We start from the raw sequence: 19,439 nt of genomic DNA, 5'->3' as shown, positions 1-19,439 counted from the left end.
TAATTTTTTTAAATTTTAAAATAATAATAATATTTAAAAATAATATTTTAATAATATTTTATCATCTCAACTTAACTTAACTTAACTTAACTCAATTCAATTCAACATTCAAACGCAACTTAACCTCTACAACTACCAGCTTATTGAAAAGCATCCTTCTCTTGAGTCCTGTCTATATTGGGAAAAAGCATTGTTGACTGTTAGATAAGGATGAGAGAGAGCCAAAATTTCTGCATTGTTGTTTCCATAATGATATTGATGGCATGCCGCTTCTCCCACTGTAACTCCAAATCAAATGTGTATACGTGTGTGTGAAGCACAACCCGGACCGTTGTAAATTGTAATTGTTATTATGTTGCCGAACGATCCATCACACCAAGCCATTTTTGCATGATCCATCACAAATGTCACTGTTTTATGCAGACTTTCTAATCATCATAACCAGATTATCATTATTTTTTTTTTTTTTTTAATCTTTTTGATTGGCATTGGATCTTCGAGAACAAAATTTCGACTAATCCTGGCGAGTGTACAGGCACTTGTCAAAGATTATCCTTTTTCTTAAAAGATTGTAAGCTTGTCACTTTTTCATATTATAACATCAAAAATTTTATGTGTAATCACTTTTTTATATTTTTTATGCACTCTATTAATGTGATTGACTATATCACTTTTTTTTAATATAAAATAATTTTTTTAACCAATCATATCAGTGAAGTACGTAAGGAGTATGTAAAAATAACTGTATATAGCACAACTCTATATATATCTACATTCCTGTATTTTCTGCACTTAAAATGCAGATGATAATACCATACTGCATGGACCACTCCCTGAACAACAACCGATCATCAAAGAAATGGTTCCCTTGATCATAAAATTCCAGTGGTGGTACTATCATATATACTGGGACAAATTAATTTCTACCTTTAATATCAAGAAGTTGAGAAATCATATGTTAAAATGGAAAAGGGTCAAAACACGAGATAGTTATGATGTAACCTCCCCAAGTTGTGATATCCATCAATGTCAGAATTGTACCTCATCTCACAGTTATTTTCCCATTTCCAGTTCCATTTTTATGTTACTTTTTAAAACATTCTGGACCATGAAATCTGTAAGTTTGACAAAGTCTCAATCCGATCAGATCAGCTCCTTTGTTAAAATAACTACTCCAATATGCATGCTTTCGTACCAAACAAGCTCTCTTTTTTATATAGAAGAGAGAGAGAGCAAAAACTACAAATTTTAATTTTCCAGTTTCCGAAATTGAGCCCACCATTGTCTAGTCGCTGTTGCTGAAGCGCTTTCAAAGCCTTTCATGGGCCCAACTAGTCTGGGCTCTAGAGACGGAGGGATTAGCGAATAATTGTGAGATCTATAAGCTCTAAGGCCCTGCTTTAAATTTTTTGTACTGGTGATGGATGTCCTGTTGTGAATTATGATTATTTATTCTATGAGGAATAAGTTTATATCACGTCAGGACATATTTAATAAGAAAAAAAAATTATTAATTATCTATTTTTTCATCATCTTATAATGTGGTATTAGATTACAGATTTAAAAATAAAATATAATAAATATTTTCTAATCATTTAATGTCACATCATAGAATGATGAGAATTAAAATGATAGTAGCATTACTCATTTAATAATATTATTTTCTCTTCATTTCTCCCGTTTTTTACGTTTAAGGTCTTGGATTTTCTTTTTAGAAAAAAGAAATTTTCTCGCTCTTTCATTTCTCCTACTTTAGCTCTTCGTATCTCTCATTCTACAGTTTCCCATAGACACCGTTCTTAAGGCCTAAAAACCATGCTTTGCAAAATTTCTCATCGGCATTTACGTCTGCAGTACTCCACACTGTTTAAATATCTCAGGCCCGTTGAAACGGCCTGGGACAGAGAGAGAGAGGTAGGCCGATCAATTAATGTTTTTTGTCTAGTTCTAAGTATATATAGTCTTTGATTAAATTATATTAACAATTTGTAAGAAGCCTCCACGATATTTCCTGTACAAAAAAGAAAAGAAAATGATGAATATAATAGTACTAGAGAACTAATTAATTAATTTAAATATCATATTTTTGTCTACAACACCAATATGCATGCATGTTGGATAAGAAGCTTATAAAACAAATCGTTTTTGTCGGGAAGGTGCTGATCGACGGTGTGCGTGCTGCTGATAACTGTTCAGTGTTCATGATCTTCATGCATCTTCGTTTTATGCAGTATGGAGGAACATTCCGGACTTGATCTCTTCAAATATATATGAAGCGACAAGACTCATTTATGTCCCCATAACTGGAATATATATATTAAATAATAAAAAGTATCTGGACAAAAAACATTTGGAATATGTATGATCTTAATTAATTATGTTCTTATTTTTATGTTCCAAGCAAAATCTATGCATCGATCCATTTCCGTATCTTAACCTTCATTGATTTATATTATATATATCTTTTAACACTTCTGTCCATTCTTCTGAAGCTGTACCTCATCTCGATCTTGACCAGATGAAGTGAATACTCCGAGAGAGAGAGAGAGAGAGAGAGAGTGGTGTCATTTTTCCTAGCTACCGTGGAGGATTTGCATGTCTCCTGTTAGAGTGACTCATCTGAATAGAAAAATTAGACTGCCAATTGGAGACTTTGTACTTTTGTGGGCATCTAATTAGTACAATAGGGGGGTCGACTGCACGTTGAGATCAAGAGTAGTACTGTGATATGATTATGCGGAAACAAACAACAAAACCTCTCATCTTTTTAATTCATTGTGAAGAAGTTGAGGTGGGGTGGCCTTTCCTTTCACACTACTTCCACCTTTTTTGACATCAATAAATTAAAAAAACGTTCCTATATATGCAGGTAATTAAAAAAGGAACAAAATTCTCCGCCGAATGGGATGAGTAAATAAATCACGATCTCTCCTAATTGTCCGGTAAAAATACTATATTATTTCATATATTACTGTCTAAATAGTTATTTAATTTGGACTTTACAACTGAAAGTAGTTATTACGCCCCAACATTGTTGGGTTAAGCTCAACACTGACGGCAGTAGTCTTGGGAACCCAGGTCTTTTTGGCGCCAGGTGTGTTATTCGGGATGCTAATGGCAATCTCCTCTTGGCTTATTTGGTATCTCTAGGTCAAGGTACTAATAATTTTGTCGAACTCAGTAACCTTTTGGAAGGAATTCGTAGATGTTATACTCTTGGGTTTCTCCGTGTTGAAATTGAAACATATTCCCAATTGCTGGTAAATTGGATTACTAAGGGTGACTGTCATACCTGGTACTTAGAAGACTACTAGGATGATCTTCAAGTTTACCTGAATAGGTTGGTTTATACTGTGAATCATATATTTCGTGAAAGAAATATTGTGGCCGACTTTCTAGCAAAGTATGAGGCTGAGGGATTGAACTTGGAATGGTCTGACATTCATACTTGGCCTAGTCAATTAAGAAGTCTTCTTCGCGTGGACAAATTGAGCTTACCACATCTGTGGGTTCGGTAAGGTTTGTACCAGGTAAATCGCTTTGTTTTTGGATTTTTTTTGTTCTTGCTTATTTGTTTTGGTTTTGTTTCTCCCTTACAGGTTTCCATGTTCATGGTATCTTGCTGGTTTTAAGTTAGTATTGTTATTTTAAGTTAGTGTTTTTTTTTAGACTGGTTTTTGATGCTTAGGTTTTGGATTTTATGTAACCATCAGGTGCTGAGTTGTAACTAAGGTTTTCCTTCGCCACAAGTGAGGACTATCAATAAAATTGAGGTTCCGTTCTTTTTCTTAAAAAAAAAAAAATCTGAAAGTAGTTATTATTGGTGAAGAGAGAGTAGACGCAAAGTCAATTTTGCTCTTTTTTTTTTTTGTCTAATTAGTGAAATTTCTTATTATTTAATTTTACGTAAATGGATTTATTTTTACTGATGATAATTAGAATAAAATGTTGATAGATAGAGCTAAAAGATTATGGAAATAAATAAAACATGTTTAAATCGAAAGTTTTGTTTGTATTTAAAAAAGGTCCACAACGTACAGCGAGGGGACAAATATGAGACAGGATCTGACACGTGGATGGATGCGGTTCATCCAAACCCGCCATAGATTGGCTGTATTTTAATTAATCTGTACTGCAATTATAGGAAGGAAATTGTTTGCCTCGTCTCTTTTTGTCGTACGTTTGAGAAAAGTTTGGGACTTTCGGCCTTCTTGTGGATTTGCAAATTAATGTTATATTACCATAATTATTCTCGATTTTAATTTTATTTTTAATTTTTGCAGTCTTTTTTTATGTATAAAGCCTTGACCATGATGATCTGATCATCATCAAATTAGTAATATCAAGTGTCGGTTGGTTACATGAGAGCCGTGCTTTCTTGCACATGGTGCATGGTACAAGAACAATCTTTTTTTTTTTTTTTAATTGGTCCCCAATATCATACAGGAAATTACTAATGCAGCATAACTTGAAACTACTTAAGAACCATGAAATTCATCATCATGTGTGTATGTATATATATATATATATATCTCGCTCTCTCTCTCTCTCTCTCTCTCTGTGATCAGTACTATCGGTATTGAAAAAGTTAACATGTTAGCAATATATTGGGTTCCTTTTGGAAATCAAGGAAAGTAATTGACAAATAATTAACCCTGCAACTTGGGATTAGGCAGCTATCACTGATTTTAAAGATCGACTTGAAAGGAAAAAGCATGCAGCTTCCACCAACTCTACTCAATATATAATAATTACCGAATTAATTAATTAGGTACAAGTCACTTATTATTCTTCATTGAATATCTTTTGCCAAAATTACATATTCCTTCATATCAATCATTACCCATTCCAACATCATTGATCATTACTTATATGCTCTTCATTGTTTTTTGTTTTTTTTTTTTTATCACTATATAGTACTGTAAACTTGACTATATATATATATATTATATATATATATTATATGCTGTTTAGGATTTTACTTTGATATATAGCTCAACCCACTGAACATATAATATATAGAAAGCTCAAAACGACTTAAAATTAATTACTTATATACAATATTAAAGTAAAACAAAATGAATATTTCGGGAGCAATATTAATTAAGATGATCAGGGAGCTAGGACGCTGGAAATCATTAGTGGCACTTAATATGTTTATACAGCTTAATCCCACTAATTGACTTTAGGAATTGGATAAGGTTTTACTCTAAAGCAAAGCAGTGAATGGCAAAAAGCTTAATTAAAGTAGTACGTAATGTCTGTGGTTAGAGCTTTCGGCACAGGAATTTGGCTCTACCTTAAAAATTTTATTAGACTTTAATTATTCCCAACTTTCCAGCGTTCTAGTTTGGGTGACTTTATTCTTTTTCTTTTATTTTTATGAATGATGATTGGCATGTATATATATATATATATATATATATATATATATAATTATATAAAGTGTAAAAGTAATAAATACTCCATGCACTTAGGCGTGCTAGTAGTACTGGCCAGTGGAAGGATTGATTAATTTCGATCATCAAATAATATTATGACAACAAAAGAAGTCCACCAGCTGGCCGATGATTCTCGATCGAGCGTAACTTTTATTAAAATAAATAAAACATAAAAAAGGACAAAAAGGTAACAGTACATGCATAGGTAGAGATCAACATGCAAACGCTAATTAACCAATATTAGGGAGATTGTACCAAGTTATAGTTGTTGTAATTATGCAACATGCGTACTACTGCATTAATATTAAACTTTGGCCTACACGTAGTACCTGACATCATGTGGAACTGTAAAACTTAAATAAGCTGCGTACAGAAAGGCAAAGGACGACGTTATACGTGAAGAGTTGCAGAACAGTAACATAAACTCTGAACAATATACAAATTATACATTATTTTTATAATATGCATTAATGGTAGGTACGTACTGTGCTTAATTTGTTGTGTAGTTGAGACTTGAGTTAGCTAGCCCGGTAAACTTGAGTTTGAACGTTAATTTTGTGTTATAGCTCTTATAACTTCAAGTTGATGTCGCCGGAAGGGGAGAACCGAAAGTTTTCTGGTTATAGTATTAAACAAAATTAAGAAATCATAGTTTTCAGGATGAAACCACATATGCATGGAGATGCTACTGAATATATATATATATATATATTTTTTTTTTAACGAGAAAAAAGAAGAAGAGGATGATGGTCTTTCATGAGAAAATATATTTTATATATAGAATAATATGAAATATAATTTTAAGGTGATCAAATTTCACGCACTTCTAAATTGTGATTCATATAACGTCTTATAAGTCCAAATGCGTTCTTTTAAATGGAGCTAATTAATTACATTAATCATCATGTACGATGCACTGATAGCAAAGAACTAAAAGAGAGAACTCGCAATATATAGATTATTCTGTTTCGATTTATGTTAAGAGTTGTGCTTTTGCTTTTGAACATATTCGAAGTGCCTGCTATTTCAATTTTTTGATATATAAATATATATATATATATATCATGCTATACATCAGTTACTATTTATTTACACCTCACACATTTCATATTTTTTTATAAGATGTAGGATGCTTTTTATAGAGTGTGGGATGTGAAATAGTAAATAGTGACTGATAAAAAATTTATATATATAAAAAGTTGAAGAGAAATGATAGTTACAGTCGTGAGTACGTAAATATCATACAATCAGTTTGAAAGAAGTGAATAAATACGGAACCTGTATAAAAAAATAATAATTTTTTTAATAATATATCCCATTTTTTTTAAAATAACTATACAATACTTATACACTTCACAACTACGTCTAACTTACCCCAAACCCAAACATACAGAAGCATGACCTGGGTTGCTGTTATCAAACTCCAACCAATAGCTTCGTTTGGTACATAAACCCATCTCAACTTATCATTATAATTTTTTAAAATTTTAATATAAAATATAAAAAATAATTTAATTTTTTTAAATTTTAAAATAATAATAATATTAAAAAATAATATTATAATAATATTTTATCATCTCAAATTAATTTAACTCAATTTCACATCTAAGCGCAAGTTAAATTCTGGAAAGTAACATCGATCTCTCTCGATCTGTGCTCACAAAAAGTAGCCATGAAACTGTTAAGTCAAGTGGGTCACGCATACCTCTTTTCGAAATGGCCTGTGTACGCAACAAATAGTAAAATACAAAATTTCAAATAAAAGTGAGTTTTGATATATTTCTTAATATTTTTGAAGTTTCATTTAAGCCAATTTGGATTCTTTTCAATATTTAGTTAGATTATATTCACTATTTAGTTTTGGTCAAGAAAGAACGGAGATCCAATTAAAAAAAAAAAAAAGTAAAAAATAAACAAGAAATAAATAGAATAAAATAAAATGTTTAAATGAAACAGGTAAAGACCTATGAAATGAGATGTAGGATTAAAAAACAATTTTTTCTTTTTTTTTTTAAAATAAAAAAGATTGGATTCTTAAAGCGAGAGAAATGGTTGATGATAGGGTGAAGATGCGGTTCGTCGGAGTGCAGAAGTGTGTGGGTAAGTAGTCAGACGGGCTGCAGGCGCGGGAACTCATGTGTTTGTCGTTTCCTTTCCTCAGTTTTTGGCTCTACCACTGCACTTCCATTCCAGACTACCCACGTCTTCCAATGTCTTTGCATCTTTTCTTCCAAAAATGGATCATGACTCTCTCGACACTGATCTGGTTAAGCTTTCCTATGCAGTCGCTAGGAAAAGCTCAAAGCTTTTTTCGTTTCGATCACTATTTTAAGTCAAGGATTATCCCAACCTAAAGAATTAAATCGGCAATTAGATCATAATTAGACTGAATGCCTCGGAGTTTTATTCATGGGAGTTGGATAACTAGTTGGTTAAAAACTTAAAATAGAACTCACGAGGGAGACTGATTTATGTGTATTTTATTAAAGGTTGTATAGCTTTTAGGGCGAGTAGGTTAGGAAAGAAGAGTAAAGAACCATTGTCACAGAGCAATTTTTATGCTCTACTTGCAGTGCTTTTCTTTGTGAACTTTAAAAGTGTCACAGCTGTAAAGTGTTCTCCTCTTTTTTCTGGGGTAAGGATAAAGTGTTCAGCTCAGGCTCAGCAATGGAAAACTGGGCAACTTTGCCTTGGATGAAATAGTTAATAGCACACTCCCCACTTCAATGGCCGTGCAACTGCTTGTCCAGAACACAAACTGTGACCATGTGGTGGTACTACTACGCATTTTCTATTTTACAAAGTAAGCTACTTGCTTTTTCCTTTTTTCCCCATGTTTATGTTGCAACTTGCAAGCACCTGAATAAGACATTCAGACGTCAAAAGTGAGAAAATTAAACTCTTTCAGAATCACCAGAGAGTTGCGCCAAAGATGCCTGGTGTTCAATCCAATTATAATTATTGGCCACTCAGTTGTCTCGATGGGTTAATTGTTATTCAGAATTATGCTTATGAGATAAAAAAAAAAAAAAAAAAAAAAAAAAAAAAAAAAAAAAAAAAAAAAAAAAAAAAAAAAAACCAGTTTTCAGTGCAAGTCCGGCTCTGCATACTTCCATTGTAAAGGCTATCGATCAACATCAATATTGTTACTCTTCGGGTTGAGCATATTCTCCACCCAAGTATTGGTTTTAACTTTACATCATAATCTTGCTATTTTTTTCTATTTACTTGAATTTATTTTTTTAAGAAGATTACGATATTTCAATTTTATTAATAACTCAGATATAACGGAGCAAAATCGTGATTACATCTTCTCTTCACACTTGAGAGTTACAAATATTCAAAACTAACTAGAAAAACCAATACAGGCATCCAACCTATTTACTTGTGTGATGCGCTGAGAAAAGGGGAAAAGAACTCAACTGCTGCAATCCATTTAAAAACTTGGAATATAGAAAACCATGATTTGGATTTGGTGTCAAGGTCAGTTAGCAAAACGAAAAAAAAAGAAAAGAAAAGAAGACACTTGACGTGGCGTTAAGATCTCGGGAAAGAAGTGAGCTATCTGGTGCAGCCAGGCATCTTGCGAGTCAGTGAGACAGGCCCTCCTCTGTTTCGCAGTAACAACACCTTAATCAGAACAGTAATACTTAGATTTCAATAAATATAAATAAAACAAACATAGGGACATCTATGATAATATCTATCGTACAATATACATGGGGACATCTATGATGCAGTTGATGTACTCCACCTCGTTCTGTGTAGACACCACTCCCTGATCAAGTTATCATCACTCACTCCTATACTATACTATTAAACTCACTCACCATTTGCTGCCAAATTTAACAATAATAATTTGTTTATCAACGTTAACCTCGATATTATATTCGTCTCAGATTTGAACCTGGAAGTCTCCTCATTCTTTACCCCCCCTCTCTCTCTCCCTCTCCTCTTTGCAGTATATTTGTGCCCAAGTCCACCTTCGCCCTTCCTTTGGAACTTCCACTTCAATTGAAGCCTCTTCAATCTTTCACGGTGCTGAAATTCATATATACCCACTCGAAAGTTTCAAGCTCTCTCCTGAGATCAGCTTTATAATATAGTTTCTTCTCTTGTAAAACCATTGCTGTTAGAGATTCTGAATGATGGCTCAAAAGCACTTACACGAGCTACTGAAAGAAGACCAAGAACCATTCCTTCTCAAGAACTACATTACCGACAGACGCTGCCAGCTCAGAAGTCCCTCGCCCAAGACCCAGTTACAAGTCAAGAAACGAAAACCCATCTCCGAAACCACAAGCTTTCCAGGAAACTTTCGCAAAAACGTTTGCTTTTTGTCCTTCCACGACTCCCCGGACCGCAGGAATGACAGGAAATCCCCAATGTTCGATTTTTCATCTCCCACAAAAAGCCCCTGCGGAAGCCCAAATGCCATTCTCCTTCACATTCCTGCAAGAACCGCGGCTCTTCTTCTAGAAGCTGCTCTCAGAATTCAGAAACAATCATCAGCTTCAAAACCCAAAACCCAAAACAAAAACCCGGCCTTTGGTTTGTTTGGGTCAATATTAAAGAGATTAACTCATCGGAGTCGAAAGCGCGAGATCGAAGGCGATGAGGCAAACGTATCAGTGAAGGACATTCTGATGTGGGATTCTTCGGTTGGGCGCAGAAGAACTTGCGATGAACGCCTGAAAAAAATGGTGGCCGAGGGTGGCGAAAGTGCGTCTAAGATAAATGCTTGTGAGACAAACCATTCTTGTTCATGTAATAGTAGGCCTAGTAGTGCTTTTTGGTCCGAAAGCAATGAGGACAGGTCTCTGGATATGGATTTCTCTAGCAGTAGCCAATCCGTAGACTCTGAAGTACTCGAATTGTTATCCAGACGGAGAGAAGATACGGATTTCTATTTCTGTGAAAAGCACTTTTGCGAAAGCCCTTTCCGTTTCGTGCTACATAGGAGCCCGTCTTCTGGTCGCCGGACGCCGGAGTTCACGTCGCCGACGGCGTCCCCTACTCACCACAAAACTGAGGTTTGTCTTATTTTAGACTTTTAGTTTGTTACCAATTTTTTTGGAGTTGGACTTGTACTAATTATAACTATCCAAATAAACCAACTCAATTTCTTTTAGTGCTGACTTTTTTTAAGGAATGGAAGCATTTAAATTTACCTCATAAAAAAATATTGTGCACGTTGGACCGACCTAGCTGACTCGATATCTGAATTGTCGGCAACCTGGTCCATGTGCTTCGAAATTGGCCGGAATGTTCTCATGATAGGTCAATTGATTATGACACAGAGCGGCGAGTCTGAACGGCTAGTCATCGACGGTGCAAAGATAGCAAGATCGAGAGGGCTATACGGTGCAAAGATAGAGAGACAGAGAGAAATTAAGAAAAAAAATGAGGACTTAAGGGGTTAGGGCTTTTTATAATTTAAATATAATTGTGATAGTTTAGTTTGGTTTTAACCGAAAACGTTACTTCGTATCTCTGGATCGACCACCGAACCAGATTTTAGACTCCATTGTTAATTTGTAACATTGACCATTCAATGTAATTTGCGCCAGACCATTCCTGCGTCCGATGCCAATCTGTTTAGGGCCCTTTTTTGGATAATTATTTTCCGGAAGTGGACAGATTCTTGTATTTGGTTCTGATTGATAATCTCCGACGTCCCTTTTACTAGAACATGGTTTTTGTGTTTTATTTTCTTAGGGTTGTTTAGATAATGAAATGAGATGATTTTAAATGAGTTGAATAAAATATTATTTTTTTAATATTATTATTATTTTGAAATTTGAAAATATTAAATTATTTATTATATTTTGTACGAGAATTTAAAAAAATTATAATAATAAGATGAAATAAGATAAAATATTATCCAAAAGTACCGTAAAACTTGCAGGCAAAGTCAACAACCAGCTAAATTATGATCCGGGTCTAATCTAAACTCATCAGTGACCACTGATTGTTGTGGCTTAATCGTGAAAGTATTTGTGGTTTAATTAAGGTTGTTATGGATTCTAACAGGAAAAAGAGACTAGTTGTGGCTCAAATTTCGAAGAAGAGGAAGATAAGGAACAGTGCAGCCCTGTATCTGTGTTGGACCCTCCATTCGAGGACGATGATGGCCATGAAGATGAGGAGGATGTGGATGTGGACGAGAACGGGGACGACAGTTTTGATGATGAATGCAGCGGCAGCAGCAGCTATGCCATTGTACAGAGTATGTAACAAGTTATACGCGTAAAAATTATTGGCTTTTTGTATCATTCTTCGTTGGTTGTGCGGTCTTTATCAATGAACTAACTTAGAATTGTACAAGTTGTTTGTGCTTTGATGTCAACTTTATTGTCTAGACTAGTACAGTAATATGTTACGGTCATAGTTGAATGATCGTGTTGATTATGAGCCACGGTATCTATGTGGGATCCGTGGAAAGATTGTATGTTGAGCATGCACTTATGTTTTGGTCATTGAGTATGTGGCAACAAGTCCTGTACTCTTGTTAATGTGACCTAATTTTGTCGAGAAAAACGGACCATGCCAAAGTTGTGATATGACCCACGTTTGATGACAGCGGGTCTGTGTTAATTGTAGGAGTCTCTTCTATTAATTGGATTGGACTGTGCAACTGTCAACCAATTAGCATGCATTAGAATTCATCATGGATCCAGTGGAACATATTAATTGATAATTTGTGGAACATATTTGAATAGCAGTATAAGCTTGTTATGCAAACAGTATAGTAGTTTGGATAAGATGAAGAGTACAGTACTAAATCAACTCTCACATTTGAAGTAGAAAGTTTTTTTCCCACCCACAATCATCATGTACCCAGTGCCATCATTGAACTGGGGGTTCATTATGTTTCCTTTTGTTAACCTGTTTGATATTTACAGGAGCAAAGCAAAAGTTATTGCACAAGCTTCGAAGATTTGAGAAATTGGCAGGATTAGATCCAATTGAGCTTGAGAAAATAATGTTAGAAGAAGAAGAAGAAGATGATGATGATGACAGTGATCATAATGCAGATGACCTAGCGGAAGAAGATAAATGTGAATATGTGCTAGAAATATCAGATCGAGAAAAGAATGTCGAGGCATTTGTTATGGAAGTCATTGGCAAATCACGCTTCCAGAATTCACTGCAAATCCCACAGGACATGAAGAGATTGGTTTCAGATCTCATTGCTGAGGAGGGAAGAGAACAGAGTGTCTTTGATAACGATAGAGAAGAGATGGTGAATAAGGTTTGCAAGAGGTTGGAAGCGTGGAAAGAGGTGGAATCCAACACTATTAACATGATGGTAGAGCAAGATCTCAGAAGAGGGCTTGATGGGTGGAAGAGAAATCGGGAGCCGGTCGGAGAGACAGCACTTGAGATTGAGATGGCTATCTTTGAACTGCTGGTTCAGGAAGTGTTTGAGGAACTAGTTTCTCTTGGGGGAAAATGACGGGGGCTGAGGTTACATTCAAATAATTGAATTTTGGTACAACCTTCTTTAATTTTTTTTTTTTTTTTGGGTTAAAATTAGATTTCCATTGGAGCATAGTGTGACTTGCACTATGTAGGAATAGGCTAAATAGTAAAATGCCTGAAGAAGTGGTAACAGGTACTATGTATATGAATCATGTAAGCAGTGAGGAATCGTGTATTTATCCTTAATGAAACGTGAAGGGTACAATTTATTGGCCCGCTATGTAATTACAGATTTTATTTCATATCTTGGATGCCTTTGCGTGCCCAACAGCCCATGTGTTTCTATATATATCTGGTTGTAGGGATCTTACTATTTTCCAGCAACATACTTGCAACATTTTATACTTATCATGGGAGAGACGTAGAAGATACTATCTACTTTCTCGTGTTTGATTCCTAATCCTGTTTGTGTTTGGAGGCCATGAATCTCTCTCAATCTCAAAAACTAGTTCAAGAAGTGAGATTTTTTTTCTTAATTATAAATTGACCACCAGTTCATTTTACCATCGATGTCGGACAATTCCAACAATCTTTTACACATCAGGCCCTTGGGCGGAGCAACAACAATCTATTTTTCTCATGGACTATTGGGTGAAGACTGTTGATAAACTTGGATTCTAACACTAGTGTTTGGTCGTCTTGGACCTTTTTAAATCTCAAAAATTAGTTCAAGAGATAGATTTTTCCTCACACTTGTAAACTAATCACTAGCCACTTCCACAATCGATGTGAGATAATCCCAGTAATAAACTATTAGCTTGACTTCATATCCAGATAAATGATTCTTCTATGGCTCATGCTGTTTGAATCTAGCTATTCCAAGAGTGATTAAAATGGGGGCACAGCATCGGGCTGCAGCTCCAACAACGTCACGACTCTCGAGGAAAGTTCTTCTATCATTTATGAAGAAAAATCATCTAAGTTGCATTTTGGATAGAAGAATTGGAATTTTTTTCTTCGTGCTCATCGAATAAACCTTTAAAATGGGTTGGGTGAAACTCTCCGCTGGCTACGTGAACAGAAAGAGGGTCCGTTTTGATATGGACAGCTCTTGGGCCATTTCAGCCCATTTGCTCAAAATGGGCTTAAATAAGAAAGGTAATATTTCCCGTCACTACAAAAAAAATTTCAATCAATTTATATCGAGAATGAACTTGATGAGATTCGGGATTTAAGCATTATTTTTTCAAATTCTTTGGGAAGATTACTGGAAGACAGTGAATAAGGTGATCATGATCATGATGAAATTAATTGTCTGAGTGGGTATTTTGCAATGGTCCAAGTCGGTATGCATCTTCAATGTCAAATAAATCTCTATTGACTGATCAATATGAAATTAGATATCTTTTAGGTCCTGTTTGGATTGATAGTTGAAATAAAAGTTGAATAAAATATTATTTTTTAATATTATTATTATTTTGAGATATTTTGAAAAAGTTGAATTATTTATTATATTTTATGTGATAAAATTGTAAAGATGAGATAAATCAATTCTCAATCCTAACGGGGCCTACGGCCATATATGATTGTGTCACGTATCTATAAATTAGATATCGTCCTCGCCATTGTCCTTGTCCATGGGCAAGCTCACAGAAGGTTCCAAAACTTGCTGATAAAAATCTTTTTGGATGATTCCATGTGCTCAGAGTGGTGTTCTTTTTGGATCTACGTACGTCTTTTGACCTGTCGGAAGTTGGAATGAAGAGAAGGCTATTGTTAGCTGTTGTTCACCTTTCGATCGTCTGCCCCATCGATATTGCTTTCCTTGTCTTTCTATTGCTAAAACAAACACTCTGCAATTATAAATATTCCAAGTGATTGCTGCCAAATATGGTGCTTGTTGTCCCCAGTGCCAGTGGACATGATTTATCATACAATATCATGCATGCGATCGATCAAGCACGGGGAAGACTAATTGCTGACACCATCAAAGCAATTCACTTTTCATCAATCTGTGACCCTCTTAGCAATTTTCTGATCAACAGTTCCACCTAATCGCATGGGAGCATTTAGTTAGACTCATTTTAATTTGTTTACAACTCCACAAGTTCACAACTAACCATTGAATTAGAGGGTAGGTGGATTATTTGTGCCTACCTTCTTCTAATTGAAGAATATTAATGAATATATATATATATTCAAGATTTATTTATATATATATATATATATATATATATTCATTCCTTATAAGTAATGGGGATCGATCACGGAGGATTTTAACTGAGATCTCATACTGGGATTTTGTCAACAAATATATTTGATTTGGCCCGACTGAGATTGCAGTAAGAAATAGATTTTTTTATAGTAGTGCTTTTAATTGTAAAAATCTCTATTTTTAAAAAATTATTTACATAAACATGCACCTAAAGGGCTTTTAAAGTTAATTATGTTGGGGTAATCAACACAACGGAAGGGATAAAAGCGGTAATAAAAGAGTACACTTTACGCACTCAGTGACATCAAAAATTTAACGTGGTTCGGCAACTGCCTACATCCACAGAAAAGAGCTTCACTATTCAATAGTGGTACACAAGAAAATATTACAGAGGAAGAGGATCACACTTCACTCAACTCAACTCTTTTTTTTTTTTTTTCAGAGCTCTCAAGGCTCTCTCTCTTTTCTCTTCTTGGGTGTATTTGAGACTCTCGCCAGAAGCCTCAATTTATATATGCATTGCTTCACGTATGAATGCATTTATTGTTACATTCAATGGACAGTTGAGAGCTGGGCGTCTCGCCAGAAGCCTCAATTTATAGATGCATTGCTTCACGTATGAATGCATTTATTGTTGTATTTAATGGACAGTTGAGAGCTGGGCGTTGGAGGTTGAGCAAGCAGTCAACAAGTCTCTGCAGTCAACAATGGGCAGGGATTTCAACAAATTACAGTAGTTTTTCAAAAACGTAACATTATCTTCGAGAACTTTTCAACAAGAGCTTCAATTTGATGCTTTTTTAGAAAGTGAATTTTCAATTTTTTTTAAGTGCTTAAAACACTTTTTTTTTTTTTATATAAATTTATCAAACATATATTTAAAAAAAAAAAAAGCTTTTCAACTATTAAAATAAATTTTTAAGCCTCCAAACTCAAACTCAAACTCAAACTCCAACGTGCAATTATTCAACTACATTTAATGCCCTTTATCTGGATATGTACGTACATTTTTCTCTTATATGCCCTGGCTATTACAAGAAAGAAAATTAGAAAAAGGGGACTAGGCATTAATGGTCATCTGAGTTGGAGGGCTTCAAATATCAAACCAAGTGGGGACAGGTAGTTTTCCTCGCACTTCTTTTTCAGAAAGCCATTCACCAGCTTCGACTTCAGCCTTCAGATGGCAACGGATTCCGATGAACGAGAAGCTGGTTGCAGTCACGTCGTCACGATCTGGGAGGTCAACAAGGAACGCCTAGACAAAATGGAAAAGATGATCTCCCAGACCATCCCACGCTTGCTAAGCACTGCTGCTGGTAGAAGAACTTGTAGCATCTTCAGAGTCCCCCAGAGCTTTATCGAGATCAACGGCAACTGGTACCAGCCCCGTATCGTCTCCATCGGGCCTTACCACCGCGGAAAGCCTCACCTACAGATGATCGAGGAGCACAAGTGGCGGTATCTCCACTCCTTGCTCTCCAGGACCAAACCCATGGGTATAACTTTGGAGGACTACTTGAAAAGCATACACTCAGTTGAAAAGGATGCCAGAGAGTGTTATTCCGAAGCCATCCATCTCAGCACCGATGAGTTCCTTGAAATGATGGTTCTCGATGGTTGTTTCATAATAGAACTGTTTCGAAAGGTTAACGATCCAGTACTTTTCGGCCCTGACGATCCTCTGGCCACCATGACTTGGATATTAGCATTTTTCTACAGGGACTTTCTTCGACTTGAGAATCAAATCCCATTCTTAGTTCTTGAAAAACTATTTGAAATTTCCAAAACGTCTGTCCAGGAGTCTGGTCCGCCCTTGTCTTTGCTTGCCATGCGATTCTTCAACAACATAATGCAAAGACCCGACCAAGTCATAGAGAAGTGTCACGGTTTCAAGGGCTTGCATTTGTTGGAATTGGTTCGTTCAAGTTTTATACCATCCGATCAAAAACTTCCACCACACGGAGGCTGCACACCAACCCATATCATCTATTCCGTCTCAAAGCTTCGCCGTTCTGGGATTCAACTCAACCCGAGTAAGACGGAGAGCAGCTTCTTGGTGGTGAAATTCAGACGCGGTGTAATTGAAATGCCTAGCATAACGATTGATGACTTCATGAGCTCTTTCTTGGTGAATTGTGTGGCCTTTGAGCAGTGCTACAACAGCTACTCCAAATATGTTACCACTTACGTTACGTTGTTGGACTGTCTCGTGAACTCTCCAAAGGATGTAGAGTACCTTTGTGATCGCAACATAATTGAGAATTACTTTGGGACAGAAGGCGAAGTTGCACACTTCATCAACAACATGGGCAAGGACGTGGCGTTTGATTTCGATCGGTGCTATCTTTCCAAGCTGTTCAATGATGTGAATGAGTATTATCAAAATAGTTGGCATGTCCAGTGGGCGAGCTTCAAGTATACGTATTTTGACACACCATGGTCGGGGATCTCGGCGTTGGCTGCCTTTGTGCTCTTATTGCTCACGCTTGCACAGACTTTTTTCACTATCTATCCTTATGTGCATCCTAGACCATTATAAGCTGGGTCATCTGAGAATTCTGCTTCCCCTACACACCATATATAATAAACACCATCTGCTATATATATAGTTTTAAGAGAATCATGAATGTTTAAAAGTAAAAAGTTGTCGTATTTTTTGGTCTTGATTTTCAGTTCTTGTGATGTGAAACTGGATGTGTATGAAATGCTCATCTGGGGGGATCATCAATATGCGATTTATTATTTCCTCAAATAAAAATATTTAAGGAGAAAAATGGCCCGAGCATACTACAAACATGAGTACCAAACATTCAATGCTTGAAAGAAATTAAAAGCACAAGCTACCAAACATTCAACTATCCTGTTTAATATATATATAGCTAGGGCTCGTGAAACAGGACTTGTATGAATGCTGATCATCGCATTAGGGCTTCTACAACGAACTAATTAAAGTAGAGCCATAATTATCAGATTATTTTTCATTTAAACCTTTTGGGAAGTTATATATATACTCTTTCGTTCAACTTTTTTATTTTTACTAAAATCCAGCAAATTATGCTTAATTGCTATCTAACATTCAAAAATTTCCAACCAGACAAACCCTCAGTCGATCATTTAGTTTAGTCGTCCTTCTATGAAGAAATAAAGGAAAACTTCAGCTTACCGGTCCAAATAACTTAGCTGAAAGTAATTGCGCGCAATATAAAAATTAAAGTTGATCATGATGCATGGTCATGAAAATCAAAGTAGTGTTTTCCAATATTGAGATCAATAACTCATGAGGCGCACCAAAAATACTTAAGTATATATATATATGGAGCTATAAAGGTAATTCATGCACAGTTAATGCATGGTAAAGGCATATAATATCCATGCATGCAAATTGCTCGAGCGTTTCTAGTATTGCCGTTTGTGTACGTAGTAAATTTGTACCTAGTACTACTGAATTGTATGGGAACGAAATTAATTTAGCTAGCTCTTGTCATGTGATTAATAAAGCACAAAGCTGATATAATTTCCCACTTTATTCCAAATTCTCTCAACGTATGCAGGAAGTAAATTCAGCTTCAGCCTGTCCTCATGGCTGAAAGAATCCACCAAAGCGCGTGAATAAGTCTCGTTTGTTTTTATAATCATTCTCATCTCATCTAATTATTATAATTTTTTTAAATTTTTACGTAAAATAAAATAGAAAATTTAATATTTTTAAATCTTAAAATAAAAATAATATTAAAAAAATATTTTATAATAATATTTTATTTAACTTTTAATTTTTTTTCTCAACTTATAAAAAAATACAAATGATATCTAGAAATTAAATTGGTAGAATCTAATTCACTCGACGAATATTGGTGTTTTTAGGAGCCCATGCAAAGTCGCGAAAAATATATGGGCCTCATGTTCTTGGTGGTTAGATTAAGATATGATCAGTACTCTTTGCATTCGTCGGCAACATGTAGCTAGCACACACACCCAATTAATTAATTCTAAGAATTGAATTTAGCCTTACTTTAGCCCTGGATTTTAATCTATAGATACGGCTAGCAATTAATTATGTTGGAAAAAAAAAGATTTAAGATCTTTTACAATTTATAAAGATCATCGAATCTTTACAAAAGTATTTTCTTATTGTTTGTCTGTATAATATAACATTTGAGGCTTGGGAAAACTTCTTGAAGTTAATATCCTCGATCGGTCGCTTGCTGAAAAATTACGTGTCATTGTCTGAAATTAAGATGCTAGACAACTGATAACGCACAATACATGATTTCATAACATATTTCCCAATGCATGTTTTATAGTGAAGGTATTTTTATAAAGTGATGCTATTTTTATAAAATATTTTACTAAACTATTAT

The 19,439-nt window shown here is 35.0% G+C and overlaps 2 protein-coding genes across 2 annotated transcripts; both read left to right on the top strand.

The window, feature by feature from the left end:
- Positions 1-9,129: 9,129 nt before the first annotated feature.
- LOC121268565 lies at positions 9,130-13,151 on the top strand. The gene is made up of 3 exons (XM_041172886.1): positions 9,130-10,474; positions 11,475-11,670; positions 12,347-13,151. The coding sequence occupies exons 1-3, from the start codon at positions 9,587-9,589 to the stop codon at positions 12,898-12,900; spliced, it is 1,638 nt and encodes a 545-aa protein (XP_041028820.1). The 5' UTR covers positions 9,130-9,586; the 3' UTR covers positions 12,901-13,151.
- A 3,062-nt stretch (positions 13,152-16,213) lies between these two features.
- Positions 16,214-17,733, top strand: LOC121268564 (UPF0481 protein At3g47200-like). The gene has a single exon (XM_041172885.1). It carries the CDS (start codon positions 16,262-16,264, stop codon positions 17,618-17,620), a length of 1,359 nt encoding a protein of 452 aa, XP_041028819.1. The 5' UTR covers positions 16,214-16,261; the 3' UTR covers positions 17,621-17,733.
- The last annotated feature ends 1,706 nt before the right edge of the window (positions 17,734-19,439 follow it).

This window comes from Juglans microcarpa x Juglans regia, chromosome 5S (genome assembly GCF_004785595.1).
Source record: "Juglans microcarpa x Juglans regia isolate MS1-56 chromosome 5S, Jm3101_v1.0, whole genome shotgun sequence".
NCBI lineage: Eukaryota > Viridiplantae > Streptophyta > Magnoliopsida > Fagales > Juglandaceae > Juglans > Juglans microcarpa x Juglans regia.
This window is presented reverse-complemented; position numbering and strand designations above follow the sequence as displayed.